We start from the raw sequence: 18,966 nt of genomic DNA on the forward strand, positions 1-18,966 counted from the left end.
TTTCAGGGGAAACTCCCCCAAATCAAGCTGTGCCTTCATTGACTGAGACCTTTGCAGAGGAGTGGTCAGGGCCACACCTGCCAGAGCCTCAGCACATGTGTCCAACCTTTCCAACAAGTTCTATATAAGTCAGCAGAGTTTGATTGAACCTCTGCCCTAAGCTTCACCCTATACTGTTCACTGGGGACCTAGAAATGGCTCCTGACATGGTCCCTGACTGGGAGGGGTGACAGTGGAGACACAGACAAGGAAACTTACCACCATGTAACTGCTAGGGTAGAAGGTGCCACACTGGGGGTGTGGGGAAGCAGGAGCATCAGGGGGAAGAAGAGTGCCAAGGAGGCATGGTACTTGAGGCTTGCCAGGGAGCAGTGGAGAAGGGGGTTCACCAGTGGGGCAGGGGAGGAAGGGCAGGCCTGGCCTGGGCACATTTAGCATTTAAGGTGACCTGGGATCAAGCGTAAAGGCCTGTCAGCCTCAGATTGAGGAGCCCAGAGGAGAGCCTCAGAGAGCCGGGGAGGCTGTCCCTCAGAAATCGCTGTGGCTCCTGGTGGAAATGCAGGCAGAGAGAAGTACTGTGCACCCAGTGACCTCTGTGAGCTGGATCTAAGTGAGCTCCCCAGGCAGTCTGGGACCTGTCTCCTCCTGGCGAGGCTGGAGCAGGATGGCACTTGGTGCTGGGCATTGTAGGACCTGGCTGGCAGGCTGGGCGAGGTGGGGAGAGACATTTTGGCCTAGTCAGGGTACAAGATGAGCCATCAGCAGGCCCAGAGAATCTAAGCAAGGTTAAAATATTAATGGAAACTGCACTGTCTTTATCTCTGGAAAAATCCCTGTGCTTTGATATCCGAGAAGTACACTTACATCCCACAAATGAGAAAAGCACTTCTCAGGCTCCTGCCCATGCCGTCCTGGCACTAGCACAAGCTGTGTTCCAGCACGGGGCTCACTTTGAGGGTAGGCAGTGCCAGCTCTCAGGCCCAGTGTGGCCTCTGCTGTCCTTAACCCTGTCATTGACAGAAAAACACTCTTCACTCTGGCTAAGCAAAGCAAGGCCCTGGGTGCCTACAAGCTGGCCCGACATGCCTATGACAAGCTGCAAGGCCTGCATATTCCTGCCAGGTTCCAGAAATCCATCGAGCTGGGCAGCCTGACCATCCGCTCCAAGCCCTTCCATGACAGTGAGGTGAGGGCACAGCTCCCTCAAGCAGGAGGCTTCTCCTCCTCTTCTTGAACATCTCCTGATACCTTCTTTCCTGGCCTGGATTCTGTTTGAAAGATGGCTACCATGCTCTCAGGGCTCTGTGAACCTCCTCCCCTTCCTAAGCCTTGGTTTGCTAACTCTTGCTTTTCCCTCTCTGCCTCCTCTGTCCTCTACTCAGCCTCCTGTGCTCCAGCCACAGACCCTGGTGTGGGCCCCATAGTCCTACCCTCCCTTGCTCTCCTCAGCTCTCCTCTGAGGCTCTGAGTTGGCTTCAGCCCAGCCCACACTGCTCTGCCTTTAACCTCCTTCTGCTCCTCTGTGCCCAAGTGGCTCTGCCTTCGCCTCATCCTAGAATCCCCTGCCCTAGTCCACCTTCCTTCTGGAACCAGGTTATCACTGTCCCATGTATCTGCGGCGCAGCTGTGCTCCAGCCCTCTTCTTCCAACCTGACAACCTATTGTCTCTTTCACAATCTCCTCCTTCAAACTCAGAGACTTGGCATCAGACAGACCTTGGTTCAGATCCCAACTCCACCATTTCCTAGCTATGTCTGTATTTCTCTGAACCTTGGTTTCCCCCTCTATCAAATGGGGACATACATAATAGCTTTCCCACAGGACAGATGAGCCTGCCCAGATAATGTGCTTAGCACGGTACCTGATGCATGGTAAGTGGCCAGTAAATGACAGCTGTGGTGTTGTCATTCCTGCTGGAGAAATGTGCTGCTGAGCCCTGCCTGTGAAGGAGTGTCCAGAGCAGTGGGGCCCAAGTGATGGGGCCTCAGATGCCTCTGTAGGCCCTTATCCTGAGTCACCACAGCACAGAGCCCTGAGCCAGTGCCCCCTCCCTGCCCACACAGATGGCCTTTCTTCTTGGCAGCCAGGCCCCAGGGGGCTGAAATCAGAGTGGGGAGCATTTCTTCCCTCCCGGTTGGTCCTTGGGCAGTTGTGGTTCTTGTGCTTTTGTAGGAGCTGGTGCCCTTGTGCTACCGCTGCTCCACCAACAACCCATTGCTGAACAACCTGGGCAATGTTTGCATCAATTGCCGCCAGCCCTTCGTCTTCTCCGCCTCTTCCTATGGTAAGTCTGGCATTGTGCAGATGGAGCAGCCAGTGGATGGCTGAGCCCTCTCCACTGCTTACTGGCCACATGTGTCCTCATTTGTAAATTGGGGACAGTGTGACAACCCACCCCACCAGATGCACAGTCACTAAGGGTTCCCAGAAATAGGACCCCCCTGCTGCCCAGACTTGAAGCACCCACCCCTCAGAACCTGGTGTGGGGTTTTGCATAATATAAATGCCCAGGTACCACTGGTCGGGCATTGGGTCTGGGAGGCTAAGATGGGCTCTTAAGTCCCAGTTCCTTCTATGTTGATGAAGGATCAGAAGCCCCTTCCAAGTAGCTGGGCAGAGGCCGTTCTTCCTCCCTTGGAGAGGAGCCCATCCAGCTATTAGGGGAAAGAAGGAAGGGCTAAAGACCACTGCTTCTCACCCATGCACATACACGCCACATGTGCACACACATGCATACGTGCCTGCTTCCTCCAGACATGCAGTATTCAAAAGACGCGGCCCTGCTGTGTCTCCTTGCTTACAGAGAACCCTGCTGCCAGGTGGGGAAGGAACTTTGATCCTCCCACCTCCCCTCATGCTGCCTGGTGAGAGCATCCCCGCCCCTAGCTCCTCCTGAGCCGGCCTTCCCACCGCCCTTCCCTGTGCCCTGTGCCCTGTGCCCTCTAGAGGTGCTGCACCTGGTTGAATTCTACCTGGAAGAGGGGATCACTGATGAAGAAGCTGTCTCCCTCATTGACCTGGAGGCACCAAGACACAAGCACGAGAACAAATGGCAAGAGATCACAAGCAGCAGTATCCTGGGTGCTGGGCTGGACCTCTGTGTGTGCCAGCCGAACACAAGGCCTGGGTGCAAGGCAGGAGGCAGGAGGCAGGAGGGCCTTGGGGGATGGCTGGGCCAGTGGGGGCAAGGGCATGGCAGACTACTGCTGAGTGATTGGAGAGGCCCAGATGGTGGCAGGGACAGGCTGGGAATGGGCAGAGAGCTGGCCAGGGTGCAGAGGTACAGGAGGGGACAGTGCATGCCTACAGACCCAGAAGAGGCATGGAAGGGGAGATGGTACCTTGGTCTTCACCTATGCCTCGTTCCTGGGAGGGCCTCCCGCCTACCCTAGCTCCTAAAAGCATACTGTCTGCTTCTGGCCATGCAGAGCTGATGAGCAACCAACACAACATATGATGTCTATCAACTTTTGTAGTCAGGTTACTTTTATGTACAAGAGACAGATGCCACAAGTCAGGCTGAGCAAACAAAAGGGTGTAAAGAAGCCTAGTCTTAGATAGACACTCAACTGGATCCAGGTGCTCATTCGGCACCAGCGGGAGGCTGTCTGTTGTCTTCTTGGCTCTGTTGTCCTCTGAGTGACTTCATTCTTTGATAGCACCCACCCTGTCCCACCAGCAATACCAACCCTGAATCCCATCAGTCTTACAATCCTGGGAAAGGGCTGACGGTCCTCCCAGCATGACAGCAAAAACCCCAGGGCACATCCTCACTAGGATACCTTAGGCCAAAGGCCACACCTCAGCTTATCCCTCTAGCTAGGACCATGTTCATTGTCCCAGCTAGACACAGGTGGAGGGCTTCTACATGTGACTGTGCACATTCATCACCTGTGGACCTTGGTAGCACACAGCAGTTGGTTCAGCAGGTCTGAGCGGACTGAGAGCCTGAGTTTCTATAAGCTTCCAGGTGATGCCAGTGCCACTGGTCTGTGGGCCACCTTTTGAGAAGCAGAGCAGAAAGGAAAAACCAAGGAGTTGTTTGCTGAAAAAGGGGGACAGAAATCATGTCTGCATGCCAGCTTTCTGCACACCCAAGTCAGATGGTTTGGCTAACTTGTTACTGCCGGGGGGCCACATGTCATACCTAACTTGGCACCAGCAGCCTCCATTCCCCTGGGGCCTTCCTGTGGGAACCCCACTCACCCTGGTCTCACATCAGCCTGGCAAAAGGGGGCAGCTCCCTAGGCACCTTCAGCCTGGTCTGGCTAGCCTTAGGACTTGGAGTTCTCACCCCCTTCTACATGAAATAGGACCTGTAAGGCCTTCTCAACTGCCTACAAACTACATGGTGATTGCTAAGTGTTTCTCTAGGAATTGCCAGGTTTTCTGGCCATGGTTTCCAGGTAGGCCCATTATTTTTCCTCCCACCCGCGGTAGGCCTGCAGCCTCCACTTACTAGGTACTTCTGGTCAGCAGGCCTACGTGGGCCATGGCACGGTCTGTATGGGGCAGCAAAGAGCCCATCAGAGCCCCTTTCCTGCATGTGCACTGGGGCCCAGCCTCTGTGTGACAGGGGCTGTCTCCTCCCTGGCCTATGTTCCTTCCATTTCTCTATCTAGAAACCTATTCCACAGACGAGTCATAGGAAACACTCCAGGCCCACATAGAGTTCCCATGAATCTTGCGTTGGGTGGAGGGCAGGACCTGTTTCCCACTCAGCCTCAGGTTGCATCCTTGACCAGACCCCTCCAGATTCCCAGACTCTGAGGCTGGATGAGACCACGGACTCCATGAGAGATGATGACCCGTTCACAGCAAAGCTGAGCTTTGAGGTGAGGGCACCTCTCTGAGTGATGGGCTGTGGAGACACCTGAGACTTGTTGGGAGGGGTGACTCAGATCCCTTCTGTACACATTGCTTGGCATGAAGCAGACTTGTTCCCTGTTAAGGCCACTGGGGGAATTGAGGTGATGGGTTCCCCCTCACTAGAGATGGCTAGCAGGAGCTACTTGACCTGCCAGCATTCTGTCAAGGTACCTAGCAGGGGAAGTTTCTGGGGTCCTCCCTGGTTGCCCCCAAAATTCTGGGATCATGACCCATATAAATACGTCACCCTGGCTGAGTGAGAGCATCTGTGCCCCCTGCTTCCCACCTGCCCACCCTGCAGCAAGGTGGCTCAGAGTTTGTGCCCGTGGTGGTAAGCCGGTCAGTGCTCCGCTCCATGAGTCGTCGGGATGTCCTCATCAAGCGCTGGCCTCCACCCCTGCAGTGGCAGTACTTCCGCTCGCTCCTGCCTGACGCCTCCATCACCATGTGCCCCTCTTGCTTCCAGGTACTATGCCTACAACTCATATGTGCTTACCAGTTTCTTCTTTACACTGCTTTTCCATTTCACAAGTGTCCCCTTGGGGAAGTCCTGGGTGGCTCAGTTGGTTTGTGAGTTCAAGCCCGGTGTTGATCCCCGCTTGGGATTCTCTGTCTCCCTTTCTCTCTGCCCCTTCTCTGCTTACACTGTCTGTGTCTCTCTCAAAAATAAATAAATTTAAAAAAAAGAGAGAAAAGGGGCCTCAGACCCCAGACCCTTCCCCCCTTTGTTCTAGTCCTCAGACAAAGGTGTTCTGGATCCTGTGTTTCTAGCCCTGACTCACTGCCAGGCCTCCTCCCCCTTGGAAGGGCGACAGTCCCTGCCAGGCTCAGGGGTTGGCACTGGGTCATGACCGTTTCTTCTCAGATGTTCCATTCGGAGGACTACGAGCTGCTGGTGCTTCAACACACCTGCTGCCCCTACTGTCGGAGACGCATCGATGACCCCGGCCCGTGACTGGCCCCCTCAGGATCACCACTCCTACCAGGGCCACCTTGCGCTTGGATGGGCTGTCACAGGAAGAGTTAAACTGTCAGAAAAAAAAAAAAAAATCTGTTACTTTCAGAAAGGCTCTGAGTTGGTGGCAGCCTGCTGGAGTCCACAGATCTGTCAGACCATTAACATGTACACTTTGTGAACAGATTGCCTCAATAATTACAAATAAAAGGGCTACTTATTTTCATCAGTGTCTGCATTTTAGCAAATCTTCATATTGTCTGCAACTTAATTTCCTTATGCAAAAGTGCACCTGTTTCTAATTTGATCTGAGAGGAACATTACATTTGCCTGCTCTTAAAATTTAATCTAATCGAAATGGCAATATGGGAATAGGTAGGGGAACGAGTGTTTATTTATTTTGGTTTAGCGGGGCTCTGTCTTGACCAGAAAATAAGGTTCCTGGCTCCACAAAGACGATGGCAAAGAGGGCCTCTCCGCAGAGGTTCTGGAACCCACCCTCTGCTTCCTGCCTATGGCCAAGCCCCCCTTTACTCCATTCATCCAGCCCCACAGAGGCCTCTACCCCACTGAGGCTTTCCCCTTCCTTCCAGCTCCTGAAGCAAGTGGGTCTGTTTGAGGTTCTGCTAAGGTTGCTGCCCCTGAGCATCAACAGTGTCTGATTTGGCAGCTTGAGAGCATGAGTGGGTAGCACTTTGGAAGCTGAGGAGGGAGAACTGACGTTTATTGGGGACCTTCTCTATGCCAGCCGAGTTTCATATGTTGTCTCAGTTCTCACACCAGCCTTGTGATGGAATCGTTATGATTTCCTTTCTGTAGCCATGAGAGTCGGTGGAGGTGCTGGAGCCCAAGGGCTCATCCAGCCCTCGGTGGAAGCCCCTGATCTGCCCTTCCCTGAGTGCCCTGTTCCCTTTGCTTTCCACACTACCTGTCCCGGAGGTGGCAGTGATCCAGTGCTTTATGCAAAGTCCTGACAGCAGGGGAAGGAGAACTGGGCTGTCAGATAAGAAAACCACCCCTGTGATTGGATATTGATACTTTACAGCTCTTCTGTGAAGTGGGCAGAGCCAGACAAATGTCCCCATTGGAGGGATGAAGACTGAGGCCTGGAGACAGGAGTGGCTGCAGAGACCACCCAGTGGTGAGTGCTGAAGCTGGCCCCCTGCCCTCCCCCTTCCTCTCCTGCCTCCCTCTGTGTCTCTCTTTGGAGATGATGGAGGAAAATAAAGAAAGGGAGCCAGACAGTTGTGCCAACAGAACTCCTCCGTTGAGTGTCTAATTACTTACCATCATGCATGCTCTCTCTCTTGCTAAACATTTATTAATGTGTTAGGATTTCCATTAGCGCATTATTTGAACTAAAATCATTTGCATATGGCTGGGAAAAAGAGAGGAGAGAGAGAAAACAGCCCTAGCCACCCAACAGGCGTCAATCACAGTGACAGATCAGATGGTTGGTGGCTAGAGGCAGGGGGTGGGGGGCCCACTCTGAGACTCCAGCATGCATCTTCTCAGCCGAATAACACAAAAACCAGGGTGTGCCATGCCAGGTTCTGCTGCCGCAGGGAAGCACAAGGAAGCTGTGGAGGTCTGAGACAGTAGCTTCCTTTAAATCAAATGCTTACTGGGTACCAGACACATTGCTAAGCACACTCCATGCGTCGTCTTCCTCAATCCTCAACAGCCTCCAAGAATGCCCATTAATGCAGATGATGAAACTGAGGCTCAGCAACATTCTCTCCTTTATTCAACAAATACTTACTGAGCCAAGATGCAATTCACACCCAGGCACAGCCTTTGCACCTAAGCATTATGTTCTGCATCTCTCCTGTCTCAGCCTAGACAAGGTCTTGACCAGGCCCATTCTTTCTCCAAGGCTCAGTTTCCCCATGTATGCAGAAGGGCCTCCTCCAGCTCTGACTTTGAGGTTGAGCCTCAAGTCTCCATCTGATGAGGCTGATGACCCTTCACATGCTACAACAAGGAAGGCACTGTAGGGATGTTGAGATGCCCATTTCACTAAAAGGCCACTGAGGCCCGGACAGAGGCACAGCTGCTGGAGGCTGCACAGCTTGGAAGTGGTTCAGGCTGTGACTTGATCTTCCAAGTCCCCAGTGCTACCCATGTTCCTAGAAGGAAGAAGTAAGGAAAAGCGGGGGGGGGGGGGGGGGTGGTTTGCACAGCCCAGAAAGAGCCCTGGACCAGGCCTTAGGTGGGCCTGGCTTTAGTCTGGCCTCAACCAGCTAGGTGTCCCCATCCATCCCAGTGAGGCTGCTGAAACCAGGAGCCCCTCGTGGCTCTTGCACAGGTAGGCAGATGCCCTGTCTCCAAGGTTGATGCCTATGGCAGACACCAAGTGACCTTCCATTTGTGCTAGCCCCACCCTCAGGGTAGGTGGGAACCTTAGCAAAGAGGCCTGCACTGGGCACGGCTCTCTCCCTGGGTCCAGCACTTATCCCAATACTCCACCCAGACTCCAGAACATCTTCCTAGAATGAGAACCTAATCATGCTTCTCCCTTGCTTATAACCCTCCCCATTGCTAGCCAGCCAGCACCCGGATTCCTAGGCCTGCCCTCCCCTGGCCGGCCATCCACCCCAGGCCCCAGGGCCTCCATACCAGCTGGCCCTTTTCTTGCTGTGCCTTGGTTCAGTTGTCCCCCATTCTAGGCTAGGGAGCCTCCCTCCTCCCTCCCTCCTGGTCTATACCTTGCTCCTCTGGGATCTCACAGCACTGGGGCTGGGAACAGAGCCCTACATCCCATGGTTATTTGTTTTTCCTTTGTCAGCTGGCCCCTAAGCCTGGGACCTCCTTGAGGGCAGGGGCTATATATGATTCGTCTCAGTGTCCCTAGCACCCAGCCCTGAGCGTGGCACCTAGAAAGTGTTTGGCTAATGTTGGGGTAGGAGGGAAGTGGGGGGAGGGAGGAGGGAGGAAGTGGGACTGGAGGAGAAGAGGAAGGAAGGGGGGGGAGAGTGGGTCCATCTCCTTCCTTTCTTCCTTTTGAGATTCTCAGCTCAGTCTAAGGCCTCGCTCAGCCATGGTGATGCAGCTAGGCGGGGCTAAGCCAGGGAGAGGAGGCAGAGAGAGAGGAGGAGGAGAAAGAGAAGGAAAAGGGAAGAGGAAGCTGCTGAACCAGCAGCACCTCCATGCAGAGGCTTAAGGGCTATTTGTGTGCTACCTACTAAGCCCCTAATCCTCCACGGCCAAGTCAGAGCCCTGCACCTGGGCTCCCAGGGGGCCAGGCTCAGGGAAGCTTGGAGATAGGTGCTACCATCTTCAGAGACAACTAACCCCAGCCCTCCACCCTCATAGCTCGTCTATGCCCCTAAGCCTGACTGAGGGGCCAGTGGCTCAGAAAGCCACCCACACCGGGGCTTGTCCCTTGGCATGCTCCTAGGCCCCTTCTGGACCAGCTGGCATAGAAGAAAGCTCAGACTGGGGAGTTAGACAGCCAGTTCACCTCCGGCTCTGCTGAGGAATACTAACCCTCTGAGCCCATTTCCTCAGTGGTCAAAGGTTAGGGAGTGAGACCTCCTCATGGGGGGCCAGGAGTTGTTCATCCACTCGACAAATATTTATTGAGTCCTTGCTCCAAGCTGCCAGCTCAGATTCAGCAAAGTCCAGGCCAGCCCAGCCCTGTACTCTGGAGAGAGATGGGCAATGAATCAGTAAGGAGACAAGTAAGACCACTGCTGACAGTGATAGGTACCGAGTAGAAACGAATGTGATGTGGGAGGCAGAGGGGGAGGCCTGGTGTGTAGAGTCAGGGGCCTCTCCAAGGAGTGCTTTGTAAGCTGAGACCTGAATGAGACTCTAAGAGGCTAATACTGTCAGCAACAGTCATTGATCACTTACAGGCAACAGAGTAGGAAACTGAGGCACAGGGAAGGGAGGGGGCGGGGCTGTGCCCAGGCGGCATGGCCTTAGAGCCTCAGACCAGATGTAAGGGTAGGTGTAAAGGGGCTGTACCCAGCTAAGGGATACCATGGCTCCTAAATGATAAGGTGTGAAGATCTGTGACTGGACCCTGGTGGGAAAGCAGGTCACATCAAACCTGCAGATGGGTGTGGATCCCCCAAGGTTTCCTAGCTTCAGCAAACTGAGGCTGGAGAGGGGAAGTGGGACTTCTCAGGGTGACTCAGGGTCCCAGGCAAGAGTCCAGTGCCACCCCCTGCCTTCAGAACCACCACTGCTGCCCCAGGCCTGTGTGACTCAGTCTTGTGGCTTTCCCACCATCCCAGCACAACCTCTTTTTTTCTTTTTTCTTTTTTTTTTTTTTTTTTTGGTCATTTATACCATGATGTAAACAGCTAGCAGAACTTTCCTGAGAGCTATCTTTCGTGTAGGGATGGAGGCATGGCCAGGCAGGTGATAGCCAAAGTTTGTTATGTGATCTGGGCCACTGACTCACTGACCACCCTGGACCTCAGTCTCCCCACCTGTGAAATGTAGCAGGGAGGGTCGGTGACTTCTGTTGAACTTTTTGCTCACTATGAGCCTGTTGCTCTGAACAAAGAGCGTTTTTTTGTTGTTGTTTAAGAAAAGGATTCTTTGTCATGCCTCACAGAATACAATGCAATGTTACAGTGGTGATGCCTTTAATTCCTCCCTGGCCATAGCCCTGTGACAAGGGTCATTAAACTCTGAGACTTAGAGAGGGAAGCACTAATTGAAATAACCTAGATCTATCTATCCACTCGATCCGCAAATGCTGAGCACCTACTATGTGCCAGGCCCTGAGGATACATCAGTGAACAAAACAGACAGAAATCCCAGCTCCTTCCAGTGTATGGGAAGTGATTTACATTTTGCAACGTCCTGAGAACCATGCTCAGCTCTGGGAACCCTGCTGAGAGCTGGGCAGACCACACACCCCCACCCCCCACCCCTGCCTGCTCACATGACAGCCTGTGAGTTGGACAAAAAACATGTGAACAGAGCATAAATTAAAATCTTCCAAGCTGTCACAGCATTAGGAGGAGGTGAAGGCAAGGTGCTGAGGTCTATGGTTGAGGGCTCACCCCAGCCAGCTCTGGGCTGTGTGGGGGTCAGTCTTGACCCAGGGAGTCTGGTGCGCCTCCCTCCGTCTGGCTACCAAGGCCACGTCAGAATCAAACCCTCCACCTTGACCTCATTAACATTGGGCCTAATCACTGAACCAAGCACCTTAAACTGCGAAAGGTCACACCCCAGCAGCCCTGCCACGCCTTCCCTTGAGCTCATTCCACCAGTACACACTTCTGCAGCCCTCCATGTGCAAGCCCTGACCGCCCGCAACAGGCAGGGATCTGGACTCTCAGGCGGGCTGAAGGGAGGGGGAGGGCTTTTCTGAGGAAACAGGTCTGGGGGTGTCAGGGGGGAAGAGACTGCACTGAAGAGAGTATAAGGGCTGGAAGTCTCAGAGATGGGGACACTTCCCTGGCCGAATCCTTCCATCGATCACTAAATTCATGGTTCAGACTTCACCTTTCTGGACTGCTCCGAACGACAGTGTGTTGGGAGCGGGTCACGATCTGAACTTGTCCTATTTCATTTGTTTCAGTACTTATTTGTGAGCCCTGCCAGCCCCACAGAATGGTACTTCCTGTGGGCATCGTCCTTCTCTACCATGTTCATCAGAACTGAGCACTGTGTGTGGAGCACAGTAGGTGCTCCATACATGTTTGTGGTTGGAGGCTGGTCATCAAGCACCGGTGTGCTGGGCACTGCCATGTGCCCCACTTCATTTCTCGGGGGGCATCACTGTGCCCCTTTCACTGATGGGGGGAGCCTGTCAGTGCAGAGCCATTCGCCCCCAGAACCTGATTTTGTGGAGTGACCTGCCACACAGCTTCCAAGGCCCACTGTCCCAGCCCAGCTGACACAGACGTCCCCAGATGTGCCCTGTGTGTTGCAGTGTCCAACCAGTTCTTTTTCTAGGCTCAGCCTCACCTTCACACTGGACCCAAGCCTGCCTTGCTCACGGCAGTGATCTGGTGCCTAGCATGTCACCTGGCACACAGCTGCCTCCTGGATGCAAGGCCTTGCTTCAGGAGCCTTAGAGCCTCTGTCCCCTTTCTGCTCCAGTCACCCCCTGCCTGGTCCCCTCCTCTATCCTCACTCCCTCCAATACATCTTGGGGGCATTTGAGCCACATTTCTGCCCCTTATGATCTGCCCAAGCCACTGCCCAATGCTATTTGGATAAAACCAGGTTTCTCAGTTTGGTATTAAGACCCACCAGAGCTGGCTTCATAGCCCATGTGCGGCCTCACCCCTGACAGGCCTCAGGCCTCTGTCAGCCCTTGTCTTTAGTCTCCCCTGTCTTCCCTGCTTGGCAACCTAACAAAATACTCCCCTCCCTCAAAGACCCAAACTTCACCTCCTCGGACACCTCACCGTTATAAGCGGTCTCTCCTCCCTTGGCCTCATGGAAACCCCTCCCTGGACCTGGATCTGTTCAGGGTCTTCCTCAGCGCATAACCTCCTCCTTTCTGGATTTTTGTATCCCCAGTGGCCTGCACATGAATGTTTAATGAACGAGTGAGTGAGTGAATTCCAGTTCAAATACTTATTGAGCTCCAGGTCTATGCCAGGCTGTGGTCTGGCATGGAAAGTGCCAAAGATGGCAGGACGTGGCCCCTGGCCCTCATGGAGCTCATAACTTGGTGAGATGGACTAGTGTTAGGGACTGAGCCAGGAGGTGACAGGTGGGGAAGAAATAGGTAAGAGGCTGAGAGACTGAGAGGAGAACCAGAGAGCTCATGGTCCAGTGGGGAGGAAGACAAAGTCCTCTGGCATGAAATGAGGGGGATGTGGGCGTGGAGCCAGAGGTCCCAATGCCAGGCCAAGGCCAACAGACTGAGATGGGCAGAGATTCCTGGGGACTAGAAGAGTTGGGGTTGGGCCTCCTGCCCTTTCCCAGGGTCCCCAGTACCTCCCTTCTCTGGCCCCAGGCTTCTGCCTAGAGTCACCTTGGCCCCTCTTGGAAGCCAATTAGGCCCCCAGTTGCAGTAGTGGGGATTAGTATGATTAATAATGCCCCCAATCTTCCAGGTGCTGATTCAGCCAGGAGCTTAGGGAGGGGAGGTCACTTTATAAGGGCCTGGGGGGGGGTGCTTAGAGCCCAGAGTCGTCCAGCCAGAGCCCTGGGTGGCCAAGTTCAGGCCTCAGCAGCACTCTTGGGTCTGAGCCGCCCCCAGGGCAGCCACCAGGACCACAGCCATGAACGGGACGGAGGGCCCGAACTTCTACGTGCCCTTCTCCAACAAAACGGGTGTGGTACGCAGCCCCTTCGAGTACCCACAGTACTACCTGGCTGAGCCATGGCAGTTCTCCATGCTGGCCGCCTACATGTTCCTGCTCATCGTGCTTGGCTTCCCCATCAACTTCCTCACGCTCTACGTCACGGTCCAGCACAAGAAGCTGCGCACGCCTCTCAACTACATCCTGCTCAACCTGGCTGTGGCCGACCTCTTCATGGTCTTCGGTGGCTTCACCACCACCCTCTACACCTCTCTGCATGGATACTTTGTCTTTGGGCCCACAGGATGCAATTTGGAGGGCTTCTTTGCCACACTGGGCGGTAAGAACTGGTGAATGGGTGGCTAGCTGGGGGAGTCAGGAGTCAGCGGTGGGGAGGGTGTGGAGGGATCTGGAGAGAACTCCATATTTGGGGATGGTGGTTAAGAGGCCTTCTCCCCTCTACATTCATCAGCGCTCTCCACTTAATCAACAAACACTGTCAGTAATGATAAGCTAGGCTGCTGTTTATTGAGGGCAGGCATTGGACACTGTTTATCTCACATAGAGTGGTGCCATTGTCTTGCTTTGCATCAGGGAAACTGAGGATGAAAGAGTCAAGGGCCTTGCTGGGGCCACATTGTGGTGAGGATAGAGCTGAGTTTCCAGCCCACATTTCTTTTTTTCTTTAAAAAAAAATTTGTTTTAACATTTATTGTCAAGAGACAGAGCACGAGCGGGGGAGGGGCAGAGAGAGAGGGAGACAGAATCTGAAGCAGGCTCTAGGCTCTGAGCTGCCAGCACAGAGCCCGATGCCAGGCTCGAACTCACGAACTGCGAGATCATGACCTGAGCAAAAGTCGGACACTTAACCGACTGAGCCACCCAGGCGCCCCTAACATTTATTCATTTTTGAGAGAGAGAGGGAGACAGAGCATGAGCAGGGCGGGAGGGTCGTGCAGAGAGAGGGAGACACAGAATCCGAAGTAGGCTCCAGGCTCTGAGCTGTCGGCACAGAGCCTGACGCAGGGCTTGGACCCACAAACCATGAGATCATGACCTGAGCCCACATTTCTGCGGCTCCTCAGGCCATGTTCTATTTCCCTCGGAGAAGCTGTGCCTTGTCAGACCCATGTTGGGCAGTGGGAATAGAGCTGGACAAGACAGATCTCTGTGCTCAGGGCTTTCAGACCGGGGTGGCACACAGATCATTAGTCCTCTGGCCACTGGACTTTGCCTGTGCTAAACAATGGGCTCAGTCTCTCCCCACCAGTGTCTATCCAATCTTGCAGAGAAGGGTCTGCCTGTGTGTGGCAGCCCTATATCACTCCTACCTCGTGGCCTGAGACTGGGTGATCTGTGACCATTGAAGGTGACAAACGCCCAGTGGTGGCCGGAGATTCCCCAGGCATGGGGCTGAGACAGTGTCCTGGACATGTGAAAGAGGGAGAAGACAAGGAGGCAGAACAGTCCTTGTGGCTGGTGCTGGGCTCTCCCAGCCACCCTGGCTCTCTCCTGCTTGCCTGAGAGGCCATGTGTCCTCAGAGAAGGGGGGCACTTCTGGATCTGAGCCAGGAGACCTAGGCCCTTGTCACTGCCCTGCCACATCCCTGAATGTGCCTCTTCTCTCCTCCGTGCCTCACTGTTCTCATCTACTAAACGGGATCTGTTATCTCTGCAGCAACCCCATCAGTTTTCTAGTCAAAGGAACTATTTGATCGCACTTTTCAAAGCTACAGATCTCCACACAGGTCTAGTCCCTCCCCTATGGAAGGGGTTTCTTGGAAGGGGATAAGCCCCCCACACACAATAAGGCTGGAGGTGGGTTGAGGAGACTCAGGCTAGAAGGCAGGGGTGAGATGGAGGCCACATGCAGGTAGGCACTTCTCTGCCGGGCTGGCATCAGTTTACAATTATTTTCCTGGAGTAATACTTAGTAGTGTTGTTTTTCTCTCTCAGAAATGTCCCGGTTTGGTTGATAAATTCTATGGCTAACCTCCTGAATGAGTTTCTGGGGTGATGTGTAGGGCAGTTGTCTGAATTCCACCATTCTTTCCTGCTTCTTCTTCTGGGCAAAACATTGCTCAGCTTTCTGGCTCCCAGGTGGGGACCCACAGGCCCAGGTTATTTCATTCCCCACAGGGGAGAGGCTGCTGCACAAGAGGGAGAGCAGGAATTCTAGCTCCAGCAGGCACTCTGCCTGTTGCCCCACGAAGTGCACATTCTTCTGCAAAAACTCCCTACAGGGATCCTAGTCTAATCATGACCCTGGAATCTGATTTCCTGTCCTTCATGAACCCAGAGCCCTGACTGAACTAACTCCTCTTCCTGGGAGGTACCCGGTTCACTCTCTTCTCAGCATAATGCCTTTCTGCCTCACAGCCCCTTGGCTCCTCTTCTCAGAATTGAAGCCCTCTCTTTCCCAAGTCCTGGTTCCAACTGTGCCTTAGGTGGCCTTCCTGCCTGCCCTCTCCCATCCAGGAGGAGCGCTTCCTCCTTGGACAGTGGGGTCCAGGCAGGTGATGTGTTGACTGATAGCTGACTGCCTTGCAGGTGAAATTGCCCTGTGGTCTTTGGTGGTCCTGGCCATTGAGCGGTACGTGGTGGTGTGTAAGCCCATGAGCAACTTCCGCTTTGGGGAGAACCATGCCATAATGGGCGTCGCCTTCACCTGGGTCATGGCACTGGCCTGCGCTGCACCCCCCCTCGTTGGTTGGTCCAGGTAATGGCACTAAGCAGAAGGGAAGGGTCCCTGGGGTGGGGGTTCTTTACAGGGTCCCCGGCCAGGACTCAAACCCGGGGCTCATTCTGGGCACCGAGCTTATATGTCCCCCACCCCAAACACCCACCCTGGCAGCTCTCCCAGGGTTGGGGTTTAGGGTAGGGGAAGAGAGAATCAGACCCTAATGTTGCTCCAGGAGCTAGTGCCACCTCCTGGGCCCCATGTCAAGGAGAATCCAAGACGCCCAACCCTTAACCTTGGCTGTGCCCCTAATCCTCAACTAAGCCAGGACCAGATTCCAATCCTCTTTGCCCCATAGACAACTCCCTCTGACCTTGGGCCTCAGCACCTGGGGAGGCCAAGCCTACCTAGTGCAAGTGGGTGACACTGTAGCCCCTGGGAACTGTGTCCTGTCCAGCCTCTAGTCCATCATCTGCAAATGGGGCTCAGATGAGAGATGGGAGGACAGTGGTTTGGGAAACTGGACGAGTGACCCTGTGGGTTCCTGGAGGCCTCGTGTCCCTCTGCTTCTAGGAAATTCCCAATCTTTCTTCCCTTCCCTCCTCTCTCAGCTTCCTGGGGTCAATTTTCTTTTTTATTTTATTTATTTATTTTTTTGTCCTTTGTTGAATCTGAGCCCATCGCCTCCAGCCTCTTTCCCTGTTTTCTCCAGTCCTGCCCAGTCCCATCCCCACAGGCACAGCCAATAGACACTCCATTGTCACCATCCTCTGAAATCACAGAAACATCCTAACCATCTGTCCCTGGGACCTCTTGTTTCTCGAAACTGTGCAAAGATCCCTTAGTTACTCTGTGTGCCCATCTTTGGCCTAGAAAATACACTTACCCTGTTAGTAAGACCCTAGTTTGTACAAACTGCCTCAAATACAGAGTTCGGGGGCTTTTCCCGTCTCCCCACCAACCTCTGCCTTGCACAGCCTGAGCCTCCAGCCACTAGAAGCAGCCAGTGTGGTGAGGAAACACAGCGCAGGTCCGCGGTGTCCGGGCTCTGCTAGGCAAGAGACTGGACCATCTCATGATAGCATGGCTGTTTTCACAAGGGCATTTGAATCCCTCATCTCCGTTGATTTGATCCTCACAGTCATGCAGCCATGCAGATATTTTATTATGCTTCTTTTAAAGAGAGGGAAAGTGGGGCCCAGAGCAAGCCCAGCCACACAGCAGGTGTGTTGGGGGCCTGTTCCTCAAGTCCCTCACATGTGGGTCTCCCCGTGCCCTCTCTTGCCCCGTCCCCCTCTGGTGGTCAGGTACATCCCTGAAGGCATGCAGTGTTCATGTGGGATCGACTACTACACACTCAAGCCAGAGGTCAACAACGAGTCCTTTGTCATCTACATGTTCGTGGTCCACTTCACCATCCCCATGATCGTCATCTTCTTCTGCTACGGGCAGCTTGTCTTCACAGTCAAGGAGGTATGGACCTGTGTTGGGTGCTGGGGACACATACATTGGTTGGGTTGAGACTGGCCTCTGTCCCAAAGGAGCCACAGTCTGGACAGCAGACCCTGTGTCCTTACAGGCGGCAGCCCAGCAGCAGGAGTCAGCCACCACCCAGAAGGCTGAGAAGGAGGTCACTCGCATGGTCATCATCATGGTCATTGCTTTCCTGATCTGTTGGGTGCCCTACGCCAGCGTGGCATTCTACATCTTCACCCACCAGGGCTCCAACTTTGGCCCCATCTTCATGACACTCCCGGCGTTCTTCGCCAAGTCCTCCTCCATCTACAACCCTGTCATCTACATCATGATGAACAAGCAGGTGCCTGCTGGTGGGGCGGAGGGGTCCAGGGGCCCCAGGCTGCAGGCATTGCCTGCGGAGGACAAGCCATGTCCTTGACTGGGCCTCAGTCATTTCACCTGCAAAACTAGGCAGGGAAACTGGTATCCCCCAGAGCATCAGAGTCATCTAGGAGAAATGCAGATTCCTGCTGAATCAGAAGCTCAGGGTGAGCCCAGGAACCTGCATTTCTAACAAGCCCACCAGGTGACTCTCACATTGGCTCAAGTATGAGAAGTGCCAGTCCAGACGGTTCTGGAGGCCCACTTTAAAAGTCAAATGGTCTAAGTCCCAAGCCTGGGAATGGGATGGTGCCAGTCTCCACAAAGCTGAACAAGGAGCTAAAGTCTTATTCCAAGGGAGGAAGGGATAAAGCAGTTCTTTAACACCAACCAGTGACTTCTCTGCAGAATCCATGAACCTGTGGGGGAAAACATGGTCTCTAGAGTTAGGCATATTGGTTTCAAATCCCAGTTCTTCTTTTTTAGCTGATTGACACTTGGGAAGTCACTTCCCTTCTCTGGGCTTCAGTGTCTTTTTTCCTAGAGAGGGCAAAATCCCAAACTCTAGGGCTATATAAGGTACTTACAGATAGCCCTTGGCACACAGAGGGCATCAGGGAATGTCATCAGTAGCAGAGCCCTCTTGGGTTTGGTCCCTGGCATCTCTGGGGTGGGGCCACATGCGCTTACTAAATTCCCTCCAGGAAGCCAGATTTGAGAGGGGAGTGGAGGCTGTGAGAGCCAGAAGCAGGGAAGGGGTTGGAGGTAAATCTCGCCAACCACTCCAGTTTGCTACACACACTTTCGGTGGACCCTGATTCTGACTCACGTTCTTTGCCTTCCAGTTCCGGAACTGCATGCTCACTACCCTCTGCTGTGGCAAGAACCCACTGGGTGATGACGAGGCCTCCACCACCGCCTCCAAGACGGAGACCAGCCAGGTGGCACCGGCCTAAGCCCTGCCAAGGACTCTATGGTCAACTGTAGGAGTCTCCCATTCCCTATGCCTACCCCCAGCCACAGCTGCCCCACCAGGAACCAGGTCTGTTGGAACCAGGTTGCGCAGACTCCTTGAGTTAAAAAAAAAAAAAAAAAAAAAAAAAAGAATAACGAGAGAAAAATGAGGCTCCCCACTCGACAAGTATGACCCGATCCGGAGTCCTGAGTTCCCAGGGGCTGGTGGGATCTCTGCCCCTCCTCTCCCCAACTCATGTCTCAGGAACACAAGAACTCTTGCTCCCTGGAAAGGTGTCCCAGCTTAGGGATAAATGTATAGCACAGAGTGGGGCACACAGTAGGTGCTTAATAAATGCTAGATGGATGAAGGAAGGAACGAATGGGGGAATGAATGAAGGAATGAATGGGCAGGGAGAGCATATCTACCCTCTCAAAACCAC

At 53.8% G+C, this 18,966-nt stretch overlaps 2 protein-coding genes across 4 annotated transcripts in view; both read left to right on the forward strand.

Annotated features, from left to right (window-relative positions):
* IFT122 (intraflagellar transport 122) overlaps window positions 1–6,050 on the forward strand; it is a 71,960-nt gene extending 65,910 nt beyond the window's left edge. For 2 of the 3 annotated variants that reach the window (XM_049641015.1, XM_049641016.1), the window contains 6 exons: window positions 1,021–1,186; window positions 2,173–2,284; window positions 2,947–3,072; window positions 4,756–4,835; window positions 5,171–5,335; window positions 5,735–6,050. In XM_049641015.1, coding sequence (XP_049496972.1) covers window positions 1,021–1,186; window positions 2,173–2,284; window positions 2,947–3,072; window positions 4,756–4,835; window positions 5,171–5,335; window positions 5,735–5,824 — 739 coding nt within the window. In that variant the 3' untranslated portion in view covers window positions 5,825–6,050. Of the gene's footprint in view, window positions 1–1,020; window positions 1,187–2,172; window positions 2,285–2,803; window positions 2,820–2,946; window positions 3,073–4,755; window positions 4,836–5,170; window positions 5,336–5,734 lie in introns of those variants that run through there. The other variant, XM_049641017.1, reaches the window with a different exon arrangement.
* A 6,871-nt stretch (window positions 6,051–12,921) lies between these two features.
* On the forward strand, window positions 12,922–18,670 carry RHO (rhodopsin). The gene is made up of 5 exons (XM_049641026.1): window positions 12,922–13,390; window positions 15,601–15,769; window positions 17,008–17,203; window positions 17,310–17,549; window positions 18,415–18,670. Exons 1-5 carry the CDS (start codon window positions 13,030–13,032, stop codon window positions 18,523–18,525), a joined length of 1,077 nt encoding a protein of 358 aa, XP_049496983.1. The 5' UTR covers window positions 12,922–13,029; the 3' UTR covers window positions 18,526–18,670.
* Window positions 18,671–18,966: the final 296 nt, after the last annotated feature.

The sequence above is a fragment of the Panthera uncia genome, chromosome A2 (genome assembly GCF_023721935.1).
Source record: "Panthera uncia isolate 11264 chromosome A2, Puncia_PCG_1.0, whole genome shotgun sequence".
Taxonomy (NCBI): domain Eukaryota; kingdom Metazoa; phylum Chordata; class Mammalia; order Carnivora; family Felidae; genus Panthera; species Panthera uncia.

Excerpts from the sequence above, each read along its gene's own strand:
- RHO (XM_049641026.1), top strand. The coding sequence starts at position 13,030 with ATGAACGGGACGGAGGGCCCGAACTTCTACGTGCCCTTCTCCAACAAA. Across the intron at positions 15,770-17,007 it reads CCCCTCGTTGGTTGGTCCAG|TCTCTTGCCCCGTCCCCCTC; the intron begins GTAATGGCACTA and ends CTCCCCGTGCCC. Across the intron at positions 17,204-17,309 it reads TTGTCTTCACAGTCAAGGAG|GCGGCAGCCCAGCAGCAGGA; the intron begins GTATGGACCTGT and ends GTGTCCTTACAG.